This window comes from Sinocyclocheilus grahami, unplaced genomic scaffold (assembly GCF_001515645.1).
Source record: "Sinocyclocheilus grahami isolate Dianchi unplaced genomic scaffold, SAMN03320097.WGS_v1.1 scaffold1280.1, whole genome shotgun sequence".
NCBI lineage: Eukaryota > Metazoa > Chordata > Actinopteri > Cypriniformes > Cyprinidae > Sinocyclocheilus > Sinocyclocheilus grahami.
In genome coordinates, this window is record NW_015506459.1 from 218,377 (window position 1) to 244,866 (window position 26,490).

General features: G+C 38.7%; 1 protein-coding gene and 1 long non-coding RNA gene across 3 annotated transcripts in view; one reads left to right on the forward strand and one right to left on the reverse strand.

Moving 5' to 3' along the window:
* Positions 1-8,630, forward strand: part of LOC107568789 (alpha-internexin-like) — a 16,061-nt gene extending 7,431 nt beyond the window's left edge. The window contains exons 3-4 of one of the 2 annotated variants that reach the window (XM_016254770.1): positions 5,672-5,800; positions 6,276-8,630. In XM_016254770.1, the coding sequence (XP_016110256.1) occupies positions 5,672-5,800; positions 6,276-6,531 (385 nt within the window). In that variant the 3' untranslated portion in view covers positions 6,532-8,630. Of the gene's footprint in view, positions 1-5,671; positions 5,801-5,943; positions 6,024-6,275 lie in introns of those variants that run through there. The other variant, XM_016254771.1, reaches the window with a different exon arrangement.
* Positions 8,631-12,575: 3,945 nt separating this feature from the next.
* Positions 12,576-26,490, reverse strand: part of LOC107568791 (uncharacterized) — an 18,035-nt gene continuing 4,120 nt past the window's right edge. The window contains exons 2-3 of the long non-coding RNA XR_001606807.1: positions 13,058-13,200; positions 12,576-12,724 (exon numbers count right to left, since the gene is read on the reverse strand). This is a non-coding gene — a long non-coding RNA (uncharacterized lncRNA). The remainder of the gene's footprint in view (positions 12,725-13,057; positions 13,201-26,490) is intronic.

Consider the following 26,490-nt stretch of genomic DNA (forward strand, 5'->3'; position numbering starts at 1 on the left):
TATATATATATAAGTGGGTCGCGTCGTGACAACCATGGGAAAACGTGGGTCCCAAGGCCAAACCAGTTGAGAACCACTGGGCTAAAGGATTAATGGAGCTGTTTAAAGTAGCCGTGATGACAATGGCCGCATGGTAGAGCTAGGAGGTCTGTGGAAAAGTTTAGAGAAAAACCGTGTCAAATTGTAAAAATAAATAAACAATTAAAGTAAGATTATCACACTAACTAAATAAATGATAAAACATTTAAAAAATATATTATTAAAATAAATGAATAAAAAGTATTTAAATTAAAGGAGTAGTTCACTTTCAGGATGAAAATTCTGTCATCATTTACTCACCCTCCACTTGTTCCAAACCTGTATGAGTTTGTTTCTTCTGTTGAACATAAAAAGATATTTTGAAAAATGTTAGTATCCGAACAGTTGATGGGCGCCATTGACTTGACAAATTATTGTTCCTGGTTAGTTCATGACTAATTTTAGAACTAACTAATTTCAGTAACACTTGTTGACAAATTTTGGTCTGTTTAATGCATTAGCTAACATGAACTACTAACAATGAGCAATATATACAATATTTGTTAATCTTTGTTAATGCAACTTTTCATTGGCCTACAATTTTCACAAGCAAGTGGTACATTTTCAAATCTCTAAGTAGCTACTATTTTAACATATGCAGAAATGCACTCTTTTCAAACATTTTAGCATATTTTTAATTGTTAGTGCAAAATACAACATCATTTTCATTTCATTTTCACTACACATAATAAGTGTTTCAACTAAATAAAACTTTTATTCCTTTTATAAGGCTATTATATTACTCCATTACAAGTAAAAGTTTTTTTTTGTTTTTTAGATTTTTTACGTAAGTAAAAGTACAGAAGTACTTGCTTTTAAAAGTACTTAAGTACCAAAAGTACATTTCCTTTTTTATGCCAATGCACTGCTTTATTGTTGTACATAGTACTTGCAATACTTCTGAAGCAATTTAGAATACATTACACCTACTGAATACAGTACAGTGAAATTCTGTAAATGCAGAGTGATAAGGAAGAAAAAAAAAATCAAACCTGCTTTAAAACCCAGCAACATAACTGTAGCTGTATAACTTTACAACAGCAACACTGCTTTAACAAAAAAAGCAAAACAGCAAGACTTATCTGACATCAAAACAAATTTTTTTTTAAATGCTGTCTAATCGCTCTCGCTGTATACACAGTGCTGCTTCAGTCAAACACCTTTTGTGTTTTATTAGGAGATGCACAACAGTTCTTCTGTGGCTTTATAAGTATTTTCACGTACACAATTGAGCAAAATCAGACAATATTGTGTCTAATATATACCACAATATTAACTTCTTATTATTGAATTGTTGTAAATAAATACCACATTTGCAACTGGTCAGTGTTCAAAAAATACTGGGAAATCACTTCATGTAGCCCTACAAGAGTGATTACTGATAAACTGTCTGAAAAAAAGAAAGTCATATTTTAGAGAAGAAAGAAATCACCCACTGACTTTCAAAGCTGCCACATAGTAACGACTTTCTACTTCGAGGACCTTGATAGAAATGTAGTGGAGTGAAAATTACAATATTTGTCTTTCAAATGTAGTGAAGTTAAAGTCATAAGTTTCCAGAAAAAATTATACTCAAGTAAAGTACAGATACTCAAAAAGTGTACTTAAGTACAATACTCAAGTAAATGTACTTAGTTACTGTCCGCCTCTGCATTTAACCCATCACATCACTTAACCTATCTGTGTCAGGGGTCTGGGTCTGGTGTTCTCCCTCTCACCACCAGAGGTCGCCACTTCCCATCCTCCCGGACTCCGTTACCTTGACTCCACACACCTGTGCACACACTCACACAAACACAGCTGTTGCCCATCCTGAGGGCTATTTATACGCCTTCCACATGCCTCTCTGGGCGGATTATTAATTGTTGGTACATGGACTGATGCAAGCCAGAAGTGGCCGTATTATGTCAGATTCCAGAGTCTTAGCTCTGTTTGTGTTTTCTGTTTTGGTTTTTTTTACTTTGTTTTCCCCTGCAGTCAAATAAACCTGCATTTGGACCCAGACCCCTGTTTACACGGTGTGTTCCTTTACCGTGCCGTGACAATCTGACCTTAAAGTGGGGGTACAATGCTGTTTCATGCATTCAGATTTGTTTACACTGTTAAAGAGTTGGATTCTTATGCTAAGCATGGACAGAATTTCAAAAAACAATTTGGATGCATGACGGCGTATTTCTGTGCTAAAAATCTTACTTCCGGTTCGTACAAGTTTCTGAGGTTTTTTTTCGATCGTGGCTCTTCATGACGTAGACGAGGGTGGAACTCCTTATATGGGCATTTCTCCCGGAAGAGCGCGCCCGACTTTGTCGCTAGATTTAGCGACTTTTCAGACCCTTTGGCGACTTTTTTTTTTCCAAAAAAGCGACTAGCCACAAATCTAGCGACTTCTTGGACAAACCTTAGCGAGTCTCTGTGATCGCTGGTACTGACGCAACGGTGCGAGGTCAGCGCGCACACACCTCTCTCTCTGCGTCTGCTCTGTTCAGCGAGTGGCTGAGAGGAGCAGCGCCTTCAGTTAAAATAGATATTATGTTGCTTCTCTAATTTTACATGCACATATAGCCGAAATCACAGCACAGGAATTGTCTGTGCCTTGTCTTTTCTTATGCCAGACGATGGCTCAAATATAAAGCAAAATTTTTGTGCAGATTAACGTTTTGGAAGGGAGAGCTGGTTATGTAGTCTTAAAGGGCCGCATTTCAGTCACTATTTCATATTTATTCTGTTGTCTGACAACAGAAACAGTAATAAATATGAATGAAAACAGTTTTATTGATAATTTGGCTGCATTAAAATACAGTATGTGAGCACAGAGAGACAAACAAATGTAAAAGGCAACAGACGCGATGACGTCATGAATATGCTAATTAGCGTATAATGTCATCTGGCGACATTTAAAATGGGCTTTAGCTACTTTCTATTGAAAGAAGTTGGCAACACTGCCGTGCACACAATGACCAGAGCGAGAGTAAGAGCGAGATCGCGTCCATCAACACGCTTCATTCAGCAGCGCTGCACGGGATTCTCGGGAAGGATGTCTCCAAAGAAGTGTGTTTTTGGTTGTAGGGAAAGATAACTTTGTTCAGCTTCCTAAAGAACCCAATGTTATGTAAACAGTGGATGCAGTTTGTTTATCCGGAGCAGCAACGCAGTTTCACAAGCCTGTTTGTTGACCAACGTTTTATAAACAAGGCCCAGTTCGACGAGGGATTTGCACATCGTTTGATACTGAAAGATGGAGCAGTCCCAGCTATAAAAGATCCCGGTCATGATTCAGAACTGCAGAAGGTAAGTGAAACGGCATCAAATGTCTGTTTTGTTGGCAGTCGGAGCTCAAGTGCTCGTCACTCTTTAGCTCCGCCCACGACGCGCCTCCAGGAGCTCAGCTTTTTCCGGAGAGAATCGTAAAGCTGTATCTTTCTTTTATAAATATGATAACTCTAAAGACTTTTTGGAGATACGAAGGATGCAGTACTGCTCTATAGGTACTCAAGATTAACATGAGATTGAGTGAAACTGTGTGTGTTATGTCCCCTTTAATTGTTAATCAATGATTCATTGGTACAGCTATATTTCTAGATTCTGTATAGATCTTGTTCTGAAACGGATAACCAAATAGGATAAATTCTCGTTAAAAGCTTATAAGCGATTTTTCTCTGATGAAAACCACAGTGTTCAAAGCATGTGTGTGTGTGTACGTGTGTGTGTGTGTGTGTGTGAGAGTGATAGAAAGAAAGTTAGAGAGAGAGAGAGAGAGGGAAAAGAGAAAAAAACATTTGCAATTTGTGAACATATAATAGGACAGAGTAGAATGGAGAAGAAACAATCATTGACTGTGTGTCCAGATTGATTAGAGATGCCCGGGTGAAGGCTTCATTTGAAAAGGTCAACTAGAGTAGATTCAGTCATATGGCACAGTGAGAACATTTAGGCTACTAATGGTAACTCATATAACACAAAACCTTATGACCATCACATGTTCATCGCACCTTTTGATAACACACTGAATAGATTACATGGGTATGGCAAATTCTGTCTGAATCTGAAGGCCACACAAGTCATGGAAAGTTTTCCAAGCCTTGCCTTGTTTGTTTGCCTTTAATCTATTGAGATCTCGAAGCGGCCAACAGATGGCAGCACTGTATAACTGCTGTCATACAATATGGCTAGATTTACTGTGTAGCCCTATAGTAGTGTCAAATTTTACATTTTACTGACTATTGAAAGTGTAAATCTACGATAGGCTGTTTGTGATTTTTGTTTGATATGTGAGGATCTAACCTAAAATCACGACGTTTGTGTAGACCAGGGCTGTCCAAACTTGGTCCTGGAGGGCCGGTGTCCTGCAGAGTTTACCTCCAACTTGCCTCAACACACCTGCCTGGAAGTTTCTATGCCTAGTAAGAGCTTGATTAGCTGGTTCAGGTGTGTTTAATTAGCGTTGGAGCTAAACTCTGCAGGACACCGGCCCCCCAGGACCGAGTTTGGACAGCCCCGGTGTAGATGATAAATTATTGCATTTATATATCAAAACGGTCAAAAGTAAACTATTATTATTCTAATCTACACTGTACACATGCTAATAATTTTAATTAATAAAAAAATAATAATACAGCAGTATGCAAAGTATGAATTACCTACAAATTTACTGATACAGATTTATATTAGGCCTACTGGCCATTAAAATATGATGGTTAAGCAACAAATCATCGCTTTACTTTTACTAGGCTACAGAAAAAGGGGCATTCCCAGAATTCCCTGTACCTATAGCAGTTGAACTCAGTGAACTCGTCATTAGAACTATTTGGCATTCCACACAAACAATTTTATGAACAGATCTTATATATTAACATGCTTTAATTACATGTGCAGAATTGAAATATAATTGCCATGCATAATGCTTGTAACACCATCACTTTATTTCTTACAACCACAGATGCCAGATGTTTTTCCTACTGCTCTTGTAGCCTACTGTTTTTATTTTTACTCTAAATAATAATAATAATGATCATGATGATGATGATGATGATGATGATAATAATAATAATAATACCAAATTTATCACAATGGCATGTCTTTAGTGTGTGTTCTTGAGGTGTGTGTTATTTTCAGAGGTGGTAGAAATTCTTCATAGATGTGTCGTGATGGTGTATGGGTGAGTAAATAAACGATGTGATATTTTGCTGACATCTGCGCTGCGCCAAAAAGGACAGTTCCACCCGCTCGCTGCTGCCGACCTGAGTTTTCACTGATAGACTGAGACTGAGCACACCTTCCACGGGCAAAAAGCACTCTTTGCGCCTTTAAAAGTTAAAAATAACCTACAGAGCAGCTTAGCCTATTTGTCGCATTTCTTCGGGGTCTATCCATCTAAAATATCTGCAGTAAGGAAGGTTGAATGCGAGGAGCAGCACGGGTAAATTCCCTTAATGGTTCTTTGGGGAACAAATAATGGTTCTTCTGTTGCATCGCTACTATATTTTCCCTTTGGAACCTGTGTATGAAATCATTTCTATCATCAAATCAAGTAATTCAGTCTAAATGCAGCAGTTTTTCTATTGAATTTAATTATAATTATATCATGTAACATCACCCAGGATACAGTTGGGCAGTTGGAGAATGAGCTGAGGACCACTAAGAGTGAGATGGCCCGTCACCTCAGGGAGTACCAAGACCTGCTGAATGTCAAGATGGCGCTTGACATAGAGATAGCTGCTTACAGGTAATAAGCAATGTTTGTTATTGATATGTGAAAGTGAATGCTAGTGAAATGTGCATACTGTCCATTCTTTAGCACCATACTGTACGTGTGACCTAAAATGAAAATCCTGAGAATTTATTTCATGGTTGAGGACCACTAAGAGTGAGATGGCCCATCACCTCAGGGAGTACCAAGACCTGCTGAATGTCAAGATGGCACTTGACATAGAGATAGCTGCTTACAGGTAATAAGCAATGTTTGTTATTGATATGTGAAAGTGAATGCTAGTGAAATGTGCATACTGTCCATTCTTTAGCACCATTCTGTACGTGTGACCTAAAATGAAAATCCTGAGAATTTATTTCATGGAATTAGCTGATGCTATACAGAAATGTATTCCATTGTTCTCTCTTCATTCTGTTTAACACCATAAATCCACCACACCCTTCCTCACCACCTTTTCTTTGTTCACCTTCTCATTTATTATCAATCTCAGGAAACTGTTGGAAGGGGAGGAGACACGTATCAGCACTGGGATCACCTACCCCACCCCTGCCTCAGTGTCCAGCTACAGCTACCTGTCCCGTATGTACAGCAGCACTAGCGCTAGTGGAAAGAAGGAGGTCAAGGATGATGACGACAAACATCAGCAGAGCAGCAAACCCGGCAAAGGCTCCTCCCAGTCTGACGACTCCAAGACGAGTGACAAAATCAACTCTGGAGATGTGAACCCCACCAACCAGAAAAACTAAATGTCTCAACCCTCTTTCTTTCTTCCTCTCCTCCCTCCCTCTGCCTTCTCCATTACCCTCTTCTTCCTTTTCCCAAGCAATTCCCCTCCACAAAGGGGGTCTCAGAGAGAAATCTAGCGAATTTCAACTTATTCTCCACTAATTCACCTCCCACTCAGTCACGGGGCAGCAGTTGTTCTGTAGCAAACCACTAACTACTCAATACACACTCTTTGATGCATATATTCTGCATATATTCCTGGGCTGCACTGTGAGCCTTATCGTCACTTTTAACTGTACTATAACAGGCTTCTCTCAGCACATTGCATTAAGGAAATGTCTATGTGGTTAGCTTTGGTGAAGGTAGCTTATTATGCTGCAGTTTTTCCAAAAGCCAGCACAAAACTTGACTTGCAATAATATTTTCTGTCTTACAATATAAGCGGTAAGCCAGTCATTTATTGTTGTCTTTGCATCATGGCAGCCCTAGTAACAATGGCATCTTGGAGTATCATTGCATCAGAATTGCATCTGTTTCTTGACTCCAGTTAACTTCGGTATACTCATAATGCTAAAAAAAAAAAAAAAGTAAAAATAGGAATCTGGAACTATACATGGATAGTTTCGAAAACACTCCACCCAGCCAAATTCCTCTCCAAGACTGCTCTTGATTCCATTTTAAACATGTCTCACCCACTTGCCCTATAAAAGGGACAAGGATTTGAGCCTAATAGCAAGTCCTCACAGCATGAGGTGTATCTGCTCTTTGCATGGTGACTGTATGTGGGTCCAACAGAAGTGTACCTATACTTTCATAGCAGTGTACCTGCCATCCCTCTCAGTACTTAAGGCTGCATTAGTTCACCAGCCAATGGGCAAGACTGAGAGCAAAATGTTACACAGTACTGCTGAAGCCTTTCACATGCTGCTAAATGCTTGTGATTAATACAAATTCTGACAAATACTTTATAGTCAATCAAGTCAGGGCACTTAAATGTATGTAAACGGCATCTCGTTCATATCAGTTGTCAGAGTGAAAGGATATGGTGGAATGACTGGGAAAGATATTGTGATAGAAATAATAGAATAATAGAAAGATAGTGTGAGTCCAGAATTGGTTGTGTTTGGGCGGATGAAACAAATATTATGACTTTATTAAGAAAAGTAACAGTATATATTTAGAATTTAGAAAATGCATTAACTTTTCAATATTTTACTTGTATATTCGTGGATGCCTGAAGCACATTTACATTGTGGAAACGCAGTCACTAACACAACTTTTCACAATGCATCTCAAACACCTAAACTTCATACTTGAATCTAGTGTACTCTCATACAAAGAAGTCACTGTCACAGTGAACCTCCATTAACCATGAGTCAACAATGAATCCCTTTGGTAAACTTATAACATATTAAAAGGTAATGCTAGTAAAATAATTTCATTACACTTCTGTTACACTGCCAGGTTTTGATACCACTTGCCTCTATGTCATGGCTTTGGTAAGCCTGCCTTGCTGCACTCTTTCTATAGACAGTTTGAACAGATTGATATTGTTGGGCTTAATTCACTTTAAGAACTGTATGATGGGAACCGAAGTGAATGGATTTCTTTCTCTATATCGGAATACATTTTTCCGATGAACACTGTGACATTGGCATGCTTAGCTGCGTGGGAATGTCAGGCAAATCTGGAATTTTGTCTGTACATTCTCACAGATGCTCCTTAGGCCTGGTAACCTTATTATGGATATTCTGAGCATTTTGGGATTTGCTCTGTTATTTTTGGGAGAGCGAAAGCAGAAAACATAGTGACACAATGCAGTTTGAAGGAAAATTTCAAACTGCACTGCCAAACTTTTGTAATGCATGTGCAATCAACATCCCTCCATAAAAAGTCAACCCACATTTACACCAATACATAACAATCCATCTAAAACATGCTACTGTTTATGTATGAATGCTCTTGGATAAAAAATGCCTTAAGCCACCAGCAGCTTTCTGAATCTGGCAGTGTGTGCATTAACCTGTTATTTCTGCTAAGAATGTGACTTTGTTTGCTATCTAATGTGTAGGGGCCACTGTGTACTTGATGACTGAAAACTTTAGGAGCTGAATGTAGTTGATTTAATTTATATTTAGTAATTATCTTACTGCTGTATGGCACATGACCAATAAAGACATTATGAAGCCCACCTTGATGTGTCTGTCCTTTTAAAGGGAATGTCAGGCAAATCTGGAATTTTGTCTGTACATTCTCACAGATGCTCCTTAGGCCTGGTAACCTTATTATGGATATTCTGAGCATTTTGGGATTTGCTCTGTTATTTTTGGGAGAGCGAAAGGAGATTGCAGAAAACATAGTGACACAATGCAGTTTGAAGGAGAATTTCAAACTGCACTGCCAAACTTTTGTAATGCATGTGCAATCAACATCCCTCCATAAAAAGTCAACCCACATTTACACCAATACATAACAATCCATCTAAAACATGCTACTGTTTATGTATGAATGCTCTTGGATAAAAAATGCCTTAAGCCACCAGCAGCTTTTTGAATCTGGCAGTGTGTGCATTAACCTGTTATTTCTGCTAAGAAAGTGACTTTGTTTGCTATCTAATGTGTAGGGGCCACTGTGTACTTGATGACTGAAAACTTTAGGAGCTGAATGTAGTTGATTTAATTTCTATTTAGTAATTATCTTACTGCTGTATGGCACATGACCAATAAAGACATTATGAAGCCCACCTTGATGTGTCTGTCCTTTTAAATTGAATGGGATTTTTGAAAGCTCACCGGAAATGGCAGGTGAAACTGTTACAGAGTTGATGACATACATTGTTTTCTGTATCAAGCATTATGACAATTCATTCATCTTTGCAGTAGAACTCAAGACATTAAATGTCAATATCCATAATATTTGAAGATTGTGTGGTTTAAAACTAAACAGCTGATGCATTTCTATTTCATTATGGTCAGCCACTTGAAATATGGGAAATAATCATTTTTGCCAACTTTCCAGTCTACCTGAAAGGTGATGAGATATTACTCTTACATTTCTTGACCTAAGTGCACTGAAAAAAAGGTATGAGCTATAAATATCTATATTAATTGGTTTTATTCAAGTCACAAATATTATTTAATATTAACAATTGCAGGTTATAACTATTTGCAATATGTGGATGAAGTGATTTTATTGATATAGCAGCAGTCAATGTAAATTATGATACTTAGCTTGATTTCAAACCTTATTAAAGGCCATTGATGTTGTTAAAAAGAACATTATTTTGTGTATTTGGTGTAATGAAATGTTTATGCGGTTTAAGGTTAAAAAAACATTATTTTCCACATACTGTACATTACTGTTTCACCTCTATGCCCTGCCTGTCGATTTTTACAAAGCTCATCGGTCTGAAAAGCGAGGTGTGCTCTGATTGGTCAGCTATCCAGTGCGTTGTGATTGCCTGAATACCTAAAGTGTGTGACGGAAATGTTACACCCCTACCATATTGTGATGCCCTGTCAGGCCGGAGCGATGATTCAAAAACAAGAAAACCCATTATAAACGAGGCATTTGTTGCATCCAGTGGGGACATAATTACGGATTATAATGACTTATACTGTCTTTTTACGCGTTGCGTTGCATCACACCGCGTACACATAAAACCATGTCTGCATTTGTGATCGGAGAAATGACAAACAACAAGTGCTACTGTACACTGCTCAAAACTCGCGTTTTAATCTTCAGTGGAAAATTCTTTAAATATGAAAACGTACTTACAGTCTGTGAGTCAGAACAGCCGGCATTCTAGTCTACTCTACCAGGATCAGGAAACAGTCCTTCATAAAATGCGCTGCACACATCTGAATATTTGGGTTGAACTGTTCTGGAACAGTGTTGTAAATACAACTTAACCACTGATTTCTAGTCGTGTCCATTTTTGGAAGGCCAAACAAAGTAGTTTCGCTTTCACAACGAAACACACGGAGGCCTAGAGTGAGCGGCAGTGGGCGGCCTTGAGAACGGTGCGGCCGGCGGATTCGACGAAGAAGCGTCCGGCGGGCTTGCGACAACAACATTTGACGACCCCAGGCTGGACTACGCTTTGTCCACGGTGAAAGCCGATCCAGCGATCCACAGTGCAAAGTTAATGTATTTCCTCAGCGACCAGCACGGATCAGCTCTAGGCATGACGAAGCAGATATCGTTTTATGTCTGAATTATGGCTTACTCTTTTCAACTAACGATTAGAGTCGAGGAGGAATGTTGCAGTCTCAAGTGCAATAATGGTTTTGATGCAAAACCCATTTGCTGTTTAGTGTGCCTATATCAGTGTTGTTTTAGTACCATTGAGATGCTATATTTTTAGATTTTCGGATTTCATTTTAATTTTAGTTAAAGCTTTTGTAATGTTTTGTGTTTTTGTTATTTTTATTATATAGATTTTATTCTTTTTTATTTCAGTTTTAGTTTTTTTTTTTTTTTGGATAGAGCATTAGAACACAGCAGGAAGCCCACCTTAAATGTCTTGCCTGTTGTGATCCAGCGACCCCATAATCCATCATGTTCTAGTTTATGTCAGTCTTTAGGGATGAGGAGTCAAGAGGACAAGGACAATGTTGTATGAAATGAATTATAAAATAATTGTAAACAATTTGATAGTACAAAGGACACACAGAAACAAGCTATATTACTGCTGTATGTGAACACACATACGCACACACACACACACACACATGCACGCACGCGCACACACACACACACACACACACACACACACACACATAACCTTTGCCTTTACCAAGCCCACATAGGCTGTGTGGTAGGTAACACTCGTGACTGCACCTCTGTGCTGTGTGCTGATGTAGAGAGCTGTGTGGGCAATAACACTGCAGTTATTCAAAGATTTATATCCCTGCAATGCTGCCAACAAGCTACGAACATCCCATTGTGACAAATGCACCCTGGGAACCACCTCTCACTCCCCAAGCCTTAATAGAGACTTTATTTAGCTCATATTCCATTGCCATTCTCTGTATCATCTGGTACATCTCCACCTCACTAACATCAGAGACTGTAATTCTGATGCTATTGATGACTAACTTCCTACTGTATAGTGTCAGCATGTCTCTCAGACATACACATACAATAGCCTAGGAAATTGTTTTCTTGTGCACTATTCTTTATTTTGTTCTTTCCTGTGACAGAGGTAAAGTAGAAATGGACTTACTTGGATGTGTTATCCACATCTCAGTGCACATCGACTCTAAATGACCTCTTAAACTATCCTGTAAGGACCAGGCTGACATGAGCAGCCATGCATTAAAAATAAGTAAGAGACGTACCCTACGACATTGTGTGAATGCATGTGTTAAACATATAGGTTTAGGGGGAAAAAAAGTTGTGACATGCATGGTGCATGACAATTAATGTACATTTTTGGAATCATGTATTTGTTGTGTTTAATTATAAAACAAAGCCCTACTCAAATTAATTTGATAAGACCATTTTTATTAAAACAGCAACTGCAAACCATCATAGAACTCACTTTCACTGTGGAGCATGTAATACATAACTGAAATAAAGAAAGGATTTATTAAAATTAGCAACACCCGAAGTCCCATCTCTATACCTGGCATCAAAAGCTAAAGGTTCCTCACTTTCTAATTAAATAAAAAATAGCAAATCTTTACCACAAGACACTTGAAAACCAAAGACATTTGATGTCCAATCTGCACCTTATTCAATTACGCAAAAGTGGTATAAAAATCATTCTATTATGGTGTTTCTTTGTTCTTGTTTAAACCATCACTGTGTGAGAAAATGTTGAGATTCTTAAAAAAAAAAGTATTTCTATGTTCCACAGAAAACAAAAATTGCCAACATTGTTTACAATTTATTCTTTAGTGTTCCACAGAAAAAAAGAACATTGTACAGATTTACATAATTGTGAGTAAATATTCACAGAATTTTCATTTTCGGATGGTCAATCACTTTAATAATGAGTTTTTATTTTTTATTTTGGATGGACTATCCTTTTAAGCATGCATATGCACACAGATGCTGCTGAATTATTCATGTTTTTCTTGTGGTGTGTTTGAACTGGTGGAAGGACAATGACTGGATGAGGCAACAGAGGGAAAATCTCACCGGTGTCCTCACCATGACCTTCTCCTATCAGAGGGCGGTCATCTTGCACATGCTCAGAACAATTTTCTGAAACAAAAGAGATTTTATTATTACATTTTGAACATAATGGCAATCCGTTCTTGAAGGCTGCTGATAACAATTCAGCTGATGCCACCTAATTACCACCTATATATATATATATATATATATATATATATACACTGTATATATAAAAAAGTAACTATCTATTTGCTAAGACACAATCTAAAAGATTAGTCATTAACAAGCACTGACTTTATCAGTTCTTCAGTCATGCCCTCAGGCTCAATGAACCAGTCAATTTGATCATTACAAATGTCCCTCAAAATGACAGAGAGATGAAAGAGAAGGTCAGTGAAGAGCACAAGGCTGTTGAGTTACCTGTCAGTAAAGTGTTAACCGGCCTGCTGCAGCAACTGTTGCCGTGGATACTGTTGCCAAGCCCCAACCCACTGTGCCCTTGCAGCAGTGAGAGATGCTTGTGGGAAGCCGCTTGCACACTTCACAAGCCCACCCTACAGACACTGAGTAATCAAGAGAAAATGGATTTATAAGGAGGCAAATGAAAGAACAGCCTGAAGTTCTGCACAAAATAAGACTTTCAGTTCTCCTAAATAAGTACATCATAGTCACAGGTCACATAGTGACAGGGTCAAAAGGGTGTTCTTTACACTACCATTGAGAAATTTTAACCAAAGTATGTTATAGACTTTTCATTAAGACCCTAAATAATCATATCAACTTGTGGGCATGCCAATGGCATCCGATGACCCCTTTAAAAAGGGCTTCCAGTGATGTGTTCCAGTGTCACCCCTAAAAACAGTTTCAAATGTGGTTAGAAATGGATCTTAAAAATAGGACGAGGGAAACGGAGGTGTATTAATCCTACAAGCCATTGTCTGTCAACCACAGAGTGGATACTATTGCTATTATTATACATTACAATCTTTTCAATTTTCAAATGGAGAAAACAGATCAAGTCCAGCTAGACCTTATTCTGCTGAAAATCCTTTACCGAATTGCTTGTAAATCTTTCATTATTACCAAATCTTGGATTCAATGTTTTTGTCAACTTCTTTCAGTTAGCACAGATTTTGTATTTCTTTTTAGAACTTACTAGTCATGGGCGATACAAAACCTGTACTAACTGAAAGAAAACAAGTTGCCAAAGAGATTGAATCCCATATTTGGCAATATGGCATAACAAGAAATATATTAGCAATATTTTTGTAGGCCAGTCATTTTTGACTATGGTCCAGGTGCCTAAACATAGCCACTAAGAAGTAATCTGACCAACTAGCAGCAAACTAGCAGTGTATATATATATATATATATATATATATATATATATATATATATAAATCCTCTCCAGGTCAAAATGACTGGAACACAACATGAGGGTTAAATAGCATTTCTTTGTGGATGATAAATAATACAGGCCCCATGATGCGGTTGAACTAAGTTCTCATCAGCATTAGTAACCTGCAGGGGTTTCCTGAGGGAAATAACTAGATACTGTGTAATGAGACTGTATAGAGTCTACCGTGAGTCATCAGCTTATGGGTGTCCTGGGGAAAGAGGGAATGAGGGTTCTTGAACAGAAATATCTGTTGTATGCAAAAGCACTGAGAAAACTGAGAAGAAGCAAAGCTATAATTCACTGATACTGGGAGTTATGAAGGAAACGTGTTAGAAATGTGATCCTCTAAGTACTATGCTTTGGAAGAAAGCACATGAGGATGCTGTCTGTTTTTCTGGATTGGTTGTATGTGTGTGTGATCGTGGGAGAGAAACTGGCCTAAAAATAGAACAAACAGACACAACAGAGTGAGACAGACATAGCGATTGTATACAGAGAGACACTGACACCAGTCTACTTGATGCCTCACAAAATACTTTACAAACACACACACACACAATACAAAATACAAAATAATGGCCACGAGATGCTATGCTTTATTATGTGAATGTTAAGGTTCTATGTGAATTCATTACTTTCTCAGTCATCATGTTTTATCATAGGTCTTTTCAAAGTCATTTTATAATATGTTTAATTTGTATTATGATTTGGATTATTTAACATGTTGAATTTAGTATAATTAAAAATAATGCAATAAATAAAATACTTATCAATATTATTAATAATATTTAAATATGCCTCTAACCCTCTAACCCAAATTCTGAAATAAGGAATATTACTATTGGAGGAATTTATAGGCTTTTGTTCTAATAAAGAAATCAATAAAATTACAGTAATCACAATTAATCTTATGTCATATATACTTTTTGGTAAAGCCATCCACAGAAATTTCAAACATATGGTATTTTAATAATGATAATAATAATATTTATAATTGTATTTTTGATATATCATTACCAATTCTATTAATATAATATTAAATAATATTATATATAATTTCTTGTAATTTCTTGTAAAGCCATCCACAGAAATTTCAAAGATTTCAAAGGACTTTTTGGTGGGAAACATTTGCATTTAGGGTTTAGATCTGACGTTCCCTGCAACAACATTTTCAACCAACAGAACATCAATTTCATCTGCAATTCTAGAGAGATTTGCAAGTTCCCTTTCGAAAGGGAACTCCACGATACATCCTCTAAAGGGCGATAGGGGAATGCCTTGAGCGTGACCGGTGTCTGATGCATGAACGAAAAAAACGACAATGAACTTGACATTGGCAGGCGGTAGCCTATGACGTAAACAATAACGCGACTGCGGGTATAAAAGAGAATGCCTGTGGAATACGTTATCCTATGACACACGACACACACGATATGTGCGCTATTTGTCTTGATGAGGATCATGCGCGTTCTGTTCTCGAGGCAGCAGAATGCGCGGCTTGCGAGAGCTTTTCTATTAAAAAGCTCTGTTCACACTTGTCCCTTTTCTCGAGGGAATTAGGATGAGCGTAGGCGCCCGGTGGTTCAGGACCTGCTGCTGCCGAGGCACAGCGGAGAATGAGATCATGGGGCTCACAGATTGAGCTGGCGGAGGATTTTGAAAGAGGTATTTCTCTTTCTCACTCTTCTGCCACCGACGAGGGTGATCTGCGGGATGTGGATGTTCTTTCTTTAGGGTCATCTGATCCAGCAGATAGTGCTCTTTTAGATGCAAGCCAAGAAGGGCAGGATGTGGTTGTTGAGGATGAAAATGAATCATTGGAACCCTCTCAGCCTGCCTGTCATACGGTGAATTGTTTGAGGTTATGGCGCGTGCGACTGAGAAATTCAATCTTCCTTGGAAACACAAAAAGCCAAAGTCCGCCCGCGGCAGATTAGATGAGCGTTTTTTGGCTGGCCATGATCTCCCAGTTCCAACGAGTCTAACGTTTTTAGTCTAACGCTCACGTTCATCTTTTTCACCGTGCAAATTATGCGAATGTGGAGGGATTGCGCGAGCACGGATATGCATCGATGCCTCCCATAGAAGAGACGGTGGCAAACTATCTTTCAATGGGAGAAACATCGATGCTGAAGACTCCGACCCTGCTGTCAAAGCCTCTGAGAGTGACATCTAAGCTGAACGGCAGGGCGTATGCAGCTGCGGGTCAGGCTGGTGGTGCTCTGCACACAATGGCTGTGTTGCAGGCCTACCAGGCTGATCTGCTTAAAGTCCTGGACGATGGCAAGGGCCTGTGCCCTGAAGCGGTGATCGAGCTGCGCCGTGCTACAGATCTGGCTCGCTGGGCCACTAAACAAACAGCTGCCGCAATTGGTCGTGCAATGGCGGCAATGGTGGCCACGGAGAGACATCTCTGGATTAATCTGGCTGACATCGGGGAGAAAGAGAAACATTTTCTTCTCGATTCGCCAGTCTAGCCCTCTGAGTTATTCGGCACATCAGTCGAGGCTGTGGTCGATATATTCAGAGAGGCGAGGGCGTGGTCAGCAGCTTATAAGAAATTGATACCACGCCATCCTGGGTTTGTCCCTAAAACCTCGGGCGACCCTGGGCCATCTGCGTCTGTGGACTACAGGCAGGCTCAGAGGCGAAGTGTGGCAACTCGGGCTCCTCCTCCCCCTGCTGGCAGGAGCAGGACTCAAAAAAGGAGCGATATGAGGAGGAATAGGAAGGATTTGAGGGAGGTTATTGAAGCCAAACACGTGGGCGGAACAAATCCGCCTTACGCCAAAGGGAAGAGATAATTCTCCTTTCTCCTTCCTATCCCAGACCCCCCCTCGGGTTCTGAGGTATTTCTCCACGCTTCACATCGGGCCCTGAACTGAACCTATGGTGTTTTAGCAGGTTTGTGTAGCTTACACATCCTGCTATACTGAGGTTCGGGAAAGCCTGTATCTGGTAGTGTGGTAGTAGATCCTATGCAGTGACATCTGGTTTCGGCCCTTTGGTGAGCCACCTTGTTAGACTGTCATATGGCTTTATGCTGAGTAGGTTTGGCCTCCTCTCGCTTAAGAGAGTTGTTCTGCTGAGGCCTCCGCTCACCAGAGCTCCAGTTAGACAGTGTAATCAAATGTTCGGCTTTCTGTAGGCCGCCTTGATAGTTAGTCTCACTTAGACCGCTGGTGCACCAATTAGATGGTGACATCAAGTTTACGGCACTTTTTGAGGCCACCTTGATAGTTGGTCTTATGGTTGAGCTGGTTTGGCCTCCTCTCGCTTATTCGTTCTGCTGAGGCCTCAGCTCTTCTGCTTCCAGCTACAGTAGTAACATCAAGTGCTCTGTCTCTTTTGAGGCCGCCATGATGAGTTGTCGTTATGGTCGAGTGGTTTGGCCTCCTCTTCTTAGAGAGTTTTTCTGTTGAGGCCTCCGCTTGCCTGAGCTCCAGCTGGACGGAGTAATCAAGTGTTCGGCTTTCTGTAGGCCGCCTTGATAAACTATCATATGGTTGAATTGATTTGGCCTCCTCTTCTTAGAGAGTCATTCTGCTTAGGCCTCCGCTCACTTGAGCTCAAGCTAGACTTGGAATCAAGTGTGCAGCCCTCTGTAGGGCTGCCTTGACAGAAGGTCCTTATGCTGAGTAGGTTTGGCCTCCTCTCTCTTAGAGAGTCTCTCTTAGGAGCTCACCTGAGCTCCAGCGAGAGTAGTGAAACCAAGAGTTCGACCTTCTGTGAGGCCACCTTGATAAATCGTCCATCTGTTGAGTTGAGTGGTCGGCCTCGGTAGGCCGCATCATGAACTTTATTATGTTCGAGTACGTCTGGCCTCCCCTCGCTTAGAGGGAGTCTTTCAGTTGAGGCCTCCGCTCTTCAGAGCTCCATTTTTGGCAGTAAAATGAGTATGTAGGCTCTTTCTTTTGAGCCTCACTACTGCCACTGGCGTTGAGTGTAGATAGGTCTCCTCTCGTTCTAGAGAGTCGTTCTGAGACCTCCATTCTTAGAGTCCCCTACCAGAACTGAAGGTTGTTAGGCTTCTTCTTGTCTAAGAAAGTTATTCTGCTGAAGCCTCCGCTCTACAGTGCTCCGCTTAGGAAGTTTTAATGTGTAGGTCTTTATTTGAGCCTCACTAACTGTTTTAGTGTTGAGTGTAGCCAGGTCTCCTCTCGTTCTGAGAGTCGTTGCTAGACCTCCACTCTAGAGCTCCAGACTTTGGTGGGTGAGCTAGTCTATGACGTTGGCGAGCTTTTAGCTTACCTGTAGGAAGCTGGCCACAGCAAATTTTTGGGGGCAGGGATGATGTTCCTTTGAGTTTTTGACTTAGGGAATCCAGGGTTTTTTTGGGCTCTCATCCCTCAGCATGGTGGCGGTGGTATACCGTTCCCCTAACACCCTCTAGAGGACTCGGTGTGGAGTTCCCTTTCGAAAGGGAACGTCTCAGGTTACACATGTAACCATGGTTCCCTGAGAATAGGGAACGAGACGCTGCGTCTCTCTGCCATGCTTCGGGCACTCCTGCGTCTCCTTCAGACAAAAAAGTGGATGACGTATTCCACAGGTGCTCTTTTATACTTGAAGTCGCGGTATTGTTTACGTCATAGGCTACCGCCTGCCAATGCCAAGTTCATTGTCGGTTTCATTCATGCTTCAGACACCGTTCACGCTCAAGGCGTTCCCCTAGCACACTCTAGAGGATGCAGCGTCTCGTTCCCTATTCTCAGGGAACCATGGTTACATGCGTAACCTGAGACGTTTTCTCTTCTCTCTCCAAACTATTCTAGCTTTGAATTTTGTTGAAACAAGCCTTTGACAGTCAAGCCTTTTAGATAATGTCTTTCAAAGGTGCGTGCCTATTCAGAGGAGGCTCATTATTTTGGCTGCAGTGGCACCAGACACCAACCTTTTCCTTTGAGACCTTTCCTCAAATGCACTATGGTTGATGGGTGCGTCCTTTAGTGAGAACATTCACTCACAAAAGAGGGCCTCCATATCCTCAAGCTACATATATTTTAAGCTATAGGAAAAGTTCACACCTCTACTTCTGCAAATAGCATCTTGCAAGTAGGTGACAATTGAGCACCTGAACCAGAGAAACTATACGATAACACCTTAATAAGACACCAGAAATTAGTTAAAAAAAAAAAAAGTGCAAGAACAGTCTCAGACTGATGATACTGATTCAAACTGACATGTTGCACTGCAAAATCAGGAGTCATTCTCTGTCGTCCTGAACGGTTGTATCCAAAACCTAAGGCAGCTGTCTTACTGCATCACTGCCCAGTCACTCAAAGACTTTACACTACAGACTGCATTTCAGTCTGAAGGCACTGCTAAAGGAAAGCAGTTTCAGACAGGCTTCCAAGGCACCATAATAATGTCATGTCTGATGATCCAGAACAATTTCAAGTGGTTTATCACCAGACATAATTTTCAAGATCATGGAATATGTTTGTCATTGAAGAATACACCTTTGTAACACTATACAATAATGTTCTATGTGAATTACTACAATAGCTTACGTGAAATAACACTGAGCAATACTTTTACAGTACTTACCAATATTGCTTAATGTTAATTTCTTCATACTCTACTGCACTTGAATGTTCATATTTCAAGTTGAATAAATTAACATTATTACATGTAATGAATGAATAATGTAACATATAACCTAACAATAAATGAGCTGTGAAATATTACTCGTCATCATGAGTTCTATGTATTAACAATGCTGAAAAATAAATTAAATTTTTATTGTAAAGCAGGGTTTTTGTTAACTAAAACTAAAAATATTAACATTTTTGTTAATTGAAATAAAGCTGAAGTGAAATAAAATAAAACATAAATATTAGATAAAACTAAATTAAACTATATAAAAAGTTGCTTTGTCAACTGAAGTTGAAGCAATAAAATTGTTAATTGGAATTAAATAAAAACTTATAAAAATAGTAATATTTAAATATAGCAAAAACTAATAGAAATAACAAAAACACATAACAAAATGACTAAAAAATAAACTGAAAAAAAGAGCTAAATTAAAATATTAATAAAAACTATTACAGTATATAATTAGTATTAAAAAGACACTGTTTGTTGCATGCCTTACAATGCTACTTGATTTAACCCATACAAATGAGTTTTGTTGGTATAAATTTATGTATTTAGGTTGATTCAGTGATGTTAAATAATATTGCTGACTTGAATAAAACCAGTTAATATAGATGTTATCATTTTAGGTTACCATTTTTTTCAGTGTATTTAAATAAGTGTTAGATTTGAAAACGATCAGGATTGTTGTTTGGGTGGTGCAGCTCGGCCCCACATCCTCTAACCCCCCCGACAACAATAGTGACAATGGGATACGTGCAGTAGTTGTGCAATTTGATGAAACCAAAATGTTAAATCAACAACACTGCACGCAAATCAGCACATGATTATGCACACACATACACACACACAGACACAAAGGTCAGAGGCGGGTCAAAAGTCATCTAGGCTCAGCTAAGAGATAAGGCTAAGTTGTAATCGACTTGACACATGAACAATTCCAGAATATGACAAAAGTACAAAATTAACACAATGGATTGATAGAATTTAGCAAACTATCTAATACTATTCATTTAATACGTGAAGGAGAGGTGAAGGAGCATTTGTATACATTCTATGCTTTGTATGCATGTTTTATGATGTAAGGACTGTTTCTGAATTCTGAGAGGGTGAGAAAATAATGAGACTGTGGCAAAGACAAAGATAAGGTTGGGAAAAGCAACACGGGCTAGACAGGAACAGAGATTAAGATGGTAATGAGGAGATAAAAGTGTTGGAGTGCCACACCCTGTGAAATGTGTGATTGTGTATGTATGTTTGGTGGGGGGATGTGATGCAATGCATGAAGGGAGCAGGGCAGAGAGTGGTTAGCACACACAAGCACAACCCACCCGTGATGCATACATGTCTACTGCAGAGGAGAGGGAGGGGAGACTGCTGCACTGCCCTTCACCGCAGGTGTACACAGACACATACGAATCCTGCACATTTTATTTGCTGCAGTGGATATGTACTGTGTGTGGGCAGTATGTTATGTTAAAGGAACAGTTCACTCAAAAATGAAAATTCGTGGAAAATGTACTCACCCAAGATGTAGATGAGTTTGTTTCCTCATGGAGACAGATTTGGAGAAGATTCATTAATAACTTTCATCCTAAAATTGATTTTTACATTTATGAAAAAATAAAAATAAATACTGTGGGAACAACTAAAACCACACATATGCAAAATCACATACTCTGGGTTTGCTTTGTTAAGATTAAGTTTTATACACAGTTTGAATTTATTCAAAAGTGTGTTCAAATGAGCTAGATTTCTTCTGTGTATGCAAATGCATAGTAAACGTGTGTTTTACAGTATAATCATGGCGAGACTTTCTGATTTACACTGTTTTTATACTGAGCTAATGATATTTTCTATACCCTATTTCCTACTTTTTAGATTTTCATTAAACATTATTTATTATATTTATTAAGTCATTTGTTTTTGTTCTCGAGGGGACGGCTGGCACGTCCACTTAATGCAGGTGATTTCAGGTTTTGTGGGAACCAAATGTTGGTTAAAGCTGACCCACACTAGTTCAGCGGTTCTAGTATCACAGTATTCTAACATGCATCATAGTAACCACCAATGCTGATTAGCTGGCAGCAGTCGAAGGGCTGCTGGGAGAATTGTGTGTGAACATAAACAGCTATTGATTAGCCCAGCAACCACTCTGCACATTACTCTGAACCAGACGTTATTAAATAAGCAATATGCAGCTCTGCCCTAAGACTTCTGAAGTCCCCAAAAGCAGAGGCTAGCAAAGTAGGAAACAATCTTATAATGGCATTGTCAATTACATGCCAGTGGAACTTGAAGTCTTTGCTAGTTGATTTGTGTATTCAAATGCAAATGTTTTCTCTCTCATATGAGAAAGTGCTTCTTCTTTAACTATTCTAATCTAAGAACACCCGGTTCTTCACAGAAGCAGACACGTTTTTTAAGTGGTGAGCAGAATGATTTGTTATGATTCTTTTCATAGAGACATGATATTTCCACATCTGACCTGGGGTGAGTTTCCTAAAGGCATCGTTAACCAGCTATGGTCACAAGTTCTATTGTTACCAACAATTCAACGGGTTCTGTATTTTTAAAGTTCCAACAAATTCACAAACAGCACCACAAAGTTGTGTGGCTGAACTACAGCCTCGTCCTGTGATCCTGTGTTTAGAGGCATTGTTTCTTGTTAGTATGATATGTGGACTTACATAGATCATGTGCTTGGGCACAATAAGGAAGATAACAGGCGGTCCAATCTATATATTTCATTCCATTTGGGGGAAAAAAAATTATGTTTCAGTCTATTTATTTTAGCATGTGAACAATCATTGCAATCAATCAATGCTTTTTTTAAACATTTTTACATGTTTTAATGTTTTAACAATCAATCAATGTTTTTAAAGAGTGTGTATGTACATACATGTTTAAGGAAACGCTGGAGTATGCCAGTAAGTGAGAACCAGCGATGAATCAAACATCAAATAAAGCAAATTGACTGGGGAAAAAAAAAAACAATTAAGAAGTCATCAGGTGCCAGCAGCATCTTGCAGATCGATGAATTAGTAGAAGTTATTACTCCATCACCTGCACGTGAAATCTTTAACGATAGTCCTATATTGCTAAATCAATGTGGTTCAAACAACAGTGGTGTGACCATGTTGCTACGGTTTCGGGAAACTTGTGACTAGCTGGTTAATTTTTCCAGCAATGCATCTATGGTATAATTAATCAGCCAGTTGCATCAGTGTACAGGAAATGCCTCCTGATAATGTCATTTGTTAATGCAAATGACATTATTGACTGTGGCAAGGCACTTTTAGTCATTTCTTACTGTACTTATGCTTGATTACTCAGATTTTCAAACAAATGGGAGACTATTTTTAAAGGGGTCATATGATGCGATTTCAATTTTTCCTTTCTCTTTGGAGTGTTACAAGCTCTTGGAGACTAAACGAGGGGATGACAAGACACCTGGACTCAATGAAACAATAACAGGAAGGAAACCAAATATGGGCATGTGACACACGAGGGAAAACTAGGTCATGGAAGGCACATGGGGAGGAAAACACAACACAGACAGTCCATATTTCTGACACGTCACACTATGCAAATGATTCTACCAAATTCTAAATAGATGACTGATTTTGAGAGATTTTCATTAATATTTCTGTATTATGTCTCATTGTGATGTACAAATTCCAGCCAGGATTTAAAAACTTGCTATTTGGATGGATATATAAATAAACAAAAATAAATAAATAAATACAATTGGTATTGACAATGCATGTGTTTATTAATATGCTACATTTGTTCATGTTTAATGTATACTGTAACATTTAATATGTCCCCAAATTCTAAGATATAAGAAACAACATGAATGTAAAGACTAAAGATCACTGAGTGAATAGATGGTGATGCTCCTTTCATTGTTTAAGATGAACCCTGTTTTCATAAGCGGACAGAGGTCAGATGGTCTGGCTTTAAGCAGCATCTCTGGAGCTTAATGGTGGGGGTATGATTTATAGAGCCATCTTCACACACACACACACACACACACAGGTTTGTTTTTGTGAAAAGTGGGGACATCCCATATGCGTAATGGTTTTTATACTCTACAGACCGTATATTCTATTGCCCTACACCAACCCTACCCCTAAACCTTACAGGAAACTTTGTGCTATTTCAGATTTTCAGTACACTCCATTCTGTGTGATTTATAAGCGTTTTGAAAAGTGGGGACATGGGGTAATGTCCTGAAAAGTCACCTTCTCCTTGTAATACCTATGTCATACCCTTGTCATTATACAAATGTATGTCCTCATTTGTCACAAAAACGCGCGCACACACATACACACACACACAGAGAGAGAGAGCTGTTTAGAAGTCTGTCTCCAGTCTGGACCACCTGCCCTGATTTCTTAATGACATGTCAAGGACTTGAAGCATGATTAAATTGCCAGTTCACACACACACACACACACACACACACAAATGTGCTGTGGTCAGGAAAGGCTGAGTCTTTGGTGTTGAGTCAACACTAGCAACAGACAGCAGTGAGAAAATCAATAGGCTGACTATAATAAATAGTGTATTGGGACATTAGAAGTATGCGCCTGTTTGTTGTGCAAAGCCTCCGCCACTTCTGTACTGTGTCTTAGAACTCAGTGACCCCCTGAGTGCTCAACTGTGCATTTGAGAAAACACAATTAGCTCAGCATTATTTTTTTTATAATTCACTGTAAGGACAAAAGGGTCAAAACTAAGCTAAAGCAAAAATGCATTATGACTGTTGTATTTTTTGCCATTTATACATTTCCTCAAATAGTATTAAATGGACAGGAAATTTTATGGAAAAGGAAGGAGGGGGGTAATTTGATCAGGAAATGTCACAAGTCTCTGTTTGTTGTGCAAAGCCTCCGCCACTTCTGTACTGTGTCTTAGAACTCAGTGACCCCCCTGAGTGCTCAACTGTGCATTTGAGAAAACACAATTAGCTCAGCATTATTTTTTTTATAATTCACTGTAAGGACAAAAGGGTCAAAACTAAGCTAAAGCAAAAATGCATTATGACTGTTGTATTTTTTGCCATTTATACATTTCCTCAAATAGTATTAAATGGACAGGAAATTTTATGGAAAAGGAAGGAGGGGGGTAATTTGATCAGGAAATGTCACAAGTCAGGTTCAAACTCACATTTCATACAGTAAATGAGCACTATGACTTAAAGTATGTGCGCTAACTGCTATAGCCAAAAAACATGTTTATGATATAAAGCAGGGATTCACACAATTTTTTTTTGTCAGCTGAACTCCTTTTACCTGAAATATTTACTAGAAGTACCCCCTGAAATTTTAATATGTCAATAATGTTAACAACACATTCACGGTTCTTTGATCTTGGTTAATAGTCACATAACATACAGGTAAATAACACATTTCAACCTTTTTTAGTAATTTTGTTATTTATCATAACCATTTATTTTACATTTTTAATAAAATTTTTAAATTAATTACTATATCATCAGCTCACAAATCCCCTGCAGTTTGGGTCGTGAACCCCAGTCTGATATAAAGGAATAGATTAAAACAAAAATTCTTTATTTATTTACCTTTATCTCATCAAAAATTGTGTAAATGTGGCACATGTAAATAATATTATACTCTATGAAAAGTCTGTAAAAGTCAGAAAATTTTCTATATTGATTTTTCACAGGTGTGTCCCAATACACTGCATTGTGCTGGCGTTTTAAGGTTTAAGATACGTCCAGAAATTAAATTGCCAGTTCTTTTCTGTTTTTCTAGGGATTTTATCTTTCCTACAGTGCAAGGAATAATGTCTTAAATTTTGATCTGTTTCTCATGCAAGGCTGTCACACAACTTCTTAAGACTAACCACATAAGCACACTCTTAAAAATAAAGGTGGTTCAAAAGGTTCTTCAAGCGATGTTCTTACGTTTTTATATTCTGAAGAAGCTTATTTCGCCACAAAGAACCTTTTGTGAAACAGAAATGTTCTTCAGATGTTAAAGGTTCTTTATGGAACCATTTAGACAAAAAGGTTCTTCTATGGCATCGTGAAGCACCTTTATTTTTAAGAGTGCAGTATGTACTATTTTTTTTTATTGTAGATCTTGATAATTCCTGGTTTCTTCAAAATGTTAATCTTTTATTCTCCTTTGAAAAGAAAAAGCAGCATATGGTTTGGAATGAAGGGGAGTATAAAAAAAGACTACATTTGTTAGATCGGTTTCTTTATTTCCAAATTACCTCAACCATTAATTAAAATAAGCAATTTTAGTACATTCTGCACTCATGTGTTTCTAAAATGAGGCCATTTCTATGCTATTGTGTCCTACAGGAAGCTAGTGATCATTAGTGGTCTAGAAAGCAGAGACAAGCTCCTAGCTGTCTGTGACAAAACAGTCTCAGGGGAGGGTTTCCCTGTCATACACCCCAGAGCTCTCCAAACATACATCTGAGTCCACAGCTGAGCTTTACCCTCACAGTCACAGCAAATCTAATGAAATAGAAAATAAATGAATTCAATGAAATTTATAATAAAGGATCAAAATGAGGTTATTACTGATTTATTTAAACCCTAAAGTGTATTAGATGTATAGAGGATGATGTATTTGTAATGTACTTCGGGATACCCTACTGTAGTTGGTTGTGTATCAAATGAACTGTAATGGATCAATGCCAGGCCTGTAAAGTTGCGTTCTGGCAGTCGTCCTGGCAAACATTCCCTGCAGTAGGTCTTTGCTGACATACAAATAAAACACCCCAAAGAGTTCAGCTGCTGCCTTTCACGACATAAATCAACACAGATACAGCCTCTAATTGAGCCATTATTGGATAAACGATAAATTATTTT